Raw genomic sequence first — 777 nt, 5'->3', positions numbered from 1 at the left:
TGGGAATTTTCTCATCATAGTGCTAATTCATATTGACTCTCGACTTCATACACCAATGTACTTCTTCCTTAAAAACCTGTCATTTACTGATCTTTGTTTCTCTACAACAATCATCCCCCAGATGCTATTCCATTTGCTGGTAATGAGAAAGACCATTTCCTTTGCTGGGTGTTCAATTCAGATGATTTTTTTCCTAGTAGCTGGGTGTACAGAAAGTTCTCTCCTAGCAGTGATGTCCTATGACCACTATGTGGCTGTCTGCAAGCCCCTTCACTACTCTACCCTCATGACCCAGAGAGTGTGTATACAGCTGATAATAAGATCCTGGGCCAGTGGAGCAGTTGTGTCTTTAGTAGACACAACATTTACTTTATGTCTCTCATACCATGGAAAGAATATAATTAATCATTATTTTTGTGAACCTCCTGCACTCTTGAAGTTGGCTTCAGAAGAAACCTACAAAGCTGAGATGGCCATCTTGGCAATGGGTGTGGTAATTCTCCTTGGTCCTGTCTCCCTCATCCTTTTCTCCTACTGTAATATTATCTCCACTGTGATTCAGATACAGTCAGGTGAGGGGAGGCTTAAGGTCTTTTCTACCTGTGGTTCTCATCTCATCGTTGTTGTCTTCTTCTATGGCTCAACTATATTTACCTACATGCGTCCAAATTCCAAGAAAATAAACGAAGGGGATAAGGTGATTTCTGTATTCTACTCAGTCATAACATCCATGATGAACCCATTCACTTACAGCCTGAGAAACAAGGATGTAAAGGA

General features: G+C 40.8%; 1 protein-coding gene across 1 annotated transcript; it reads left to right on the top strand.

The window, feature by feature from the left end:
- Positions 1–7: 7 nt before the first annotated feature.
- Positions 8–769, top strand: LOC144219020 (olfactory receptor 2D3-like; the record flags this gene model as incomplete). Its single annotated transcript, XM_077749010.1, has 1 exon — positions 8–769. A coding segment is annotated over one exon (762 nt), but the record flags the coding sequence as incomplete, so codon positions are not given.
- Positions 770–777: the final 8 nt, after the last annotated feature.

The sequence above is a fragment of the Crocuta crocuta genome, unplaced genomic scaffold, assembly GCF_008692635.1.
Source record: "Crocuta crocuta isolate KB4526 unplaced genomic scaffold, BGI_CrCroc_1.0 C28019811, whole genome shotgun sequence".
Classification (NCBI taxonomy): Eukaryota; Metazoa; Chordata; class Mammalia; order Carnivora; family Hyaenidae; genus Crocuta; species Crocuta crocuta.
Note: the sequence above shows the minus strand (reverse complement) of the source record. Positions and strands in the feature narration are given on the sequence as shown.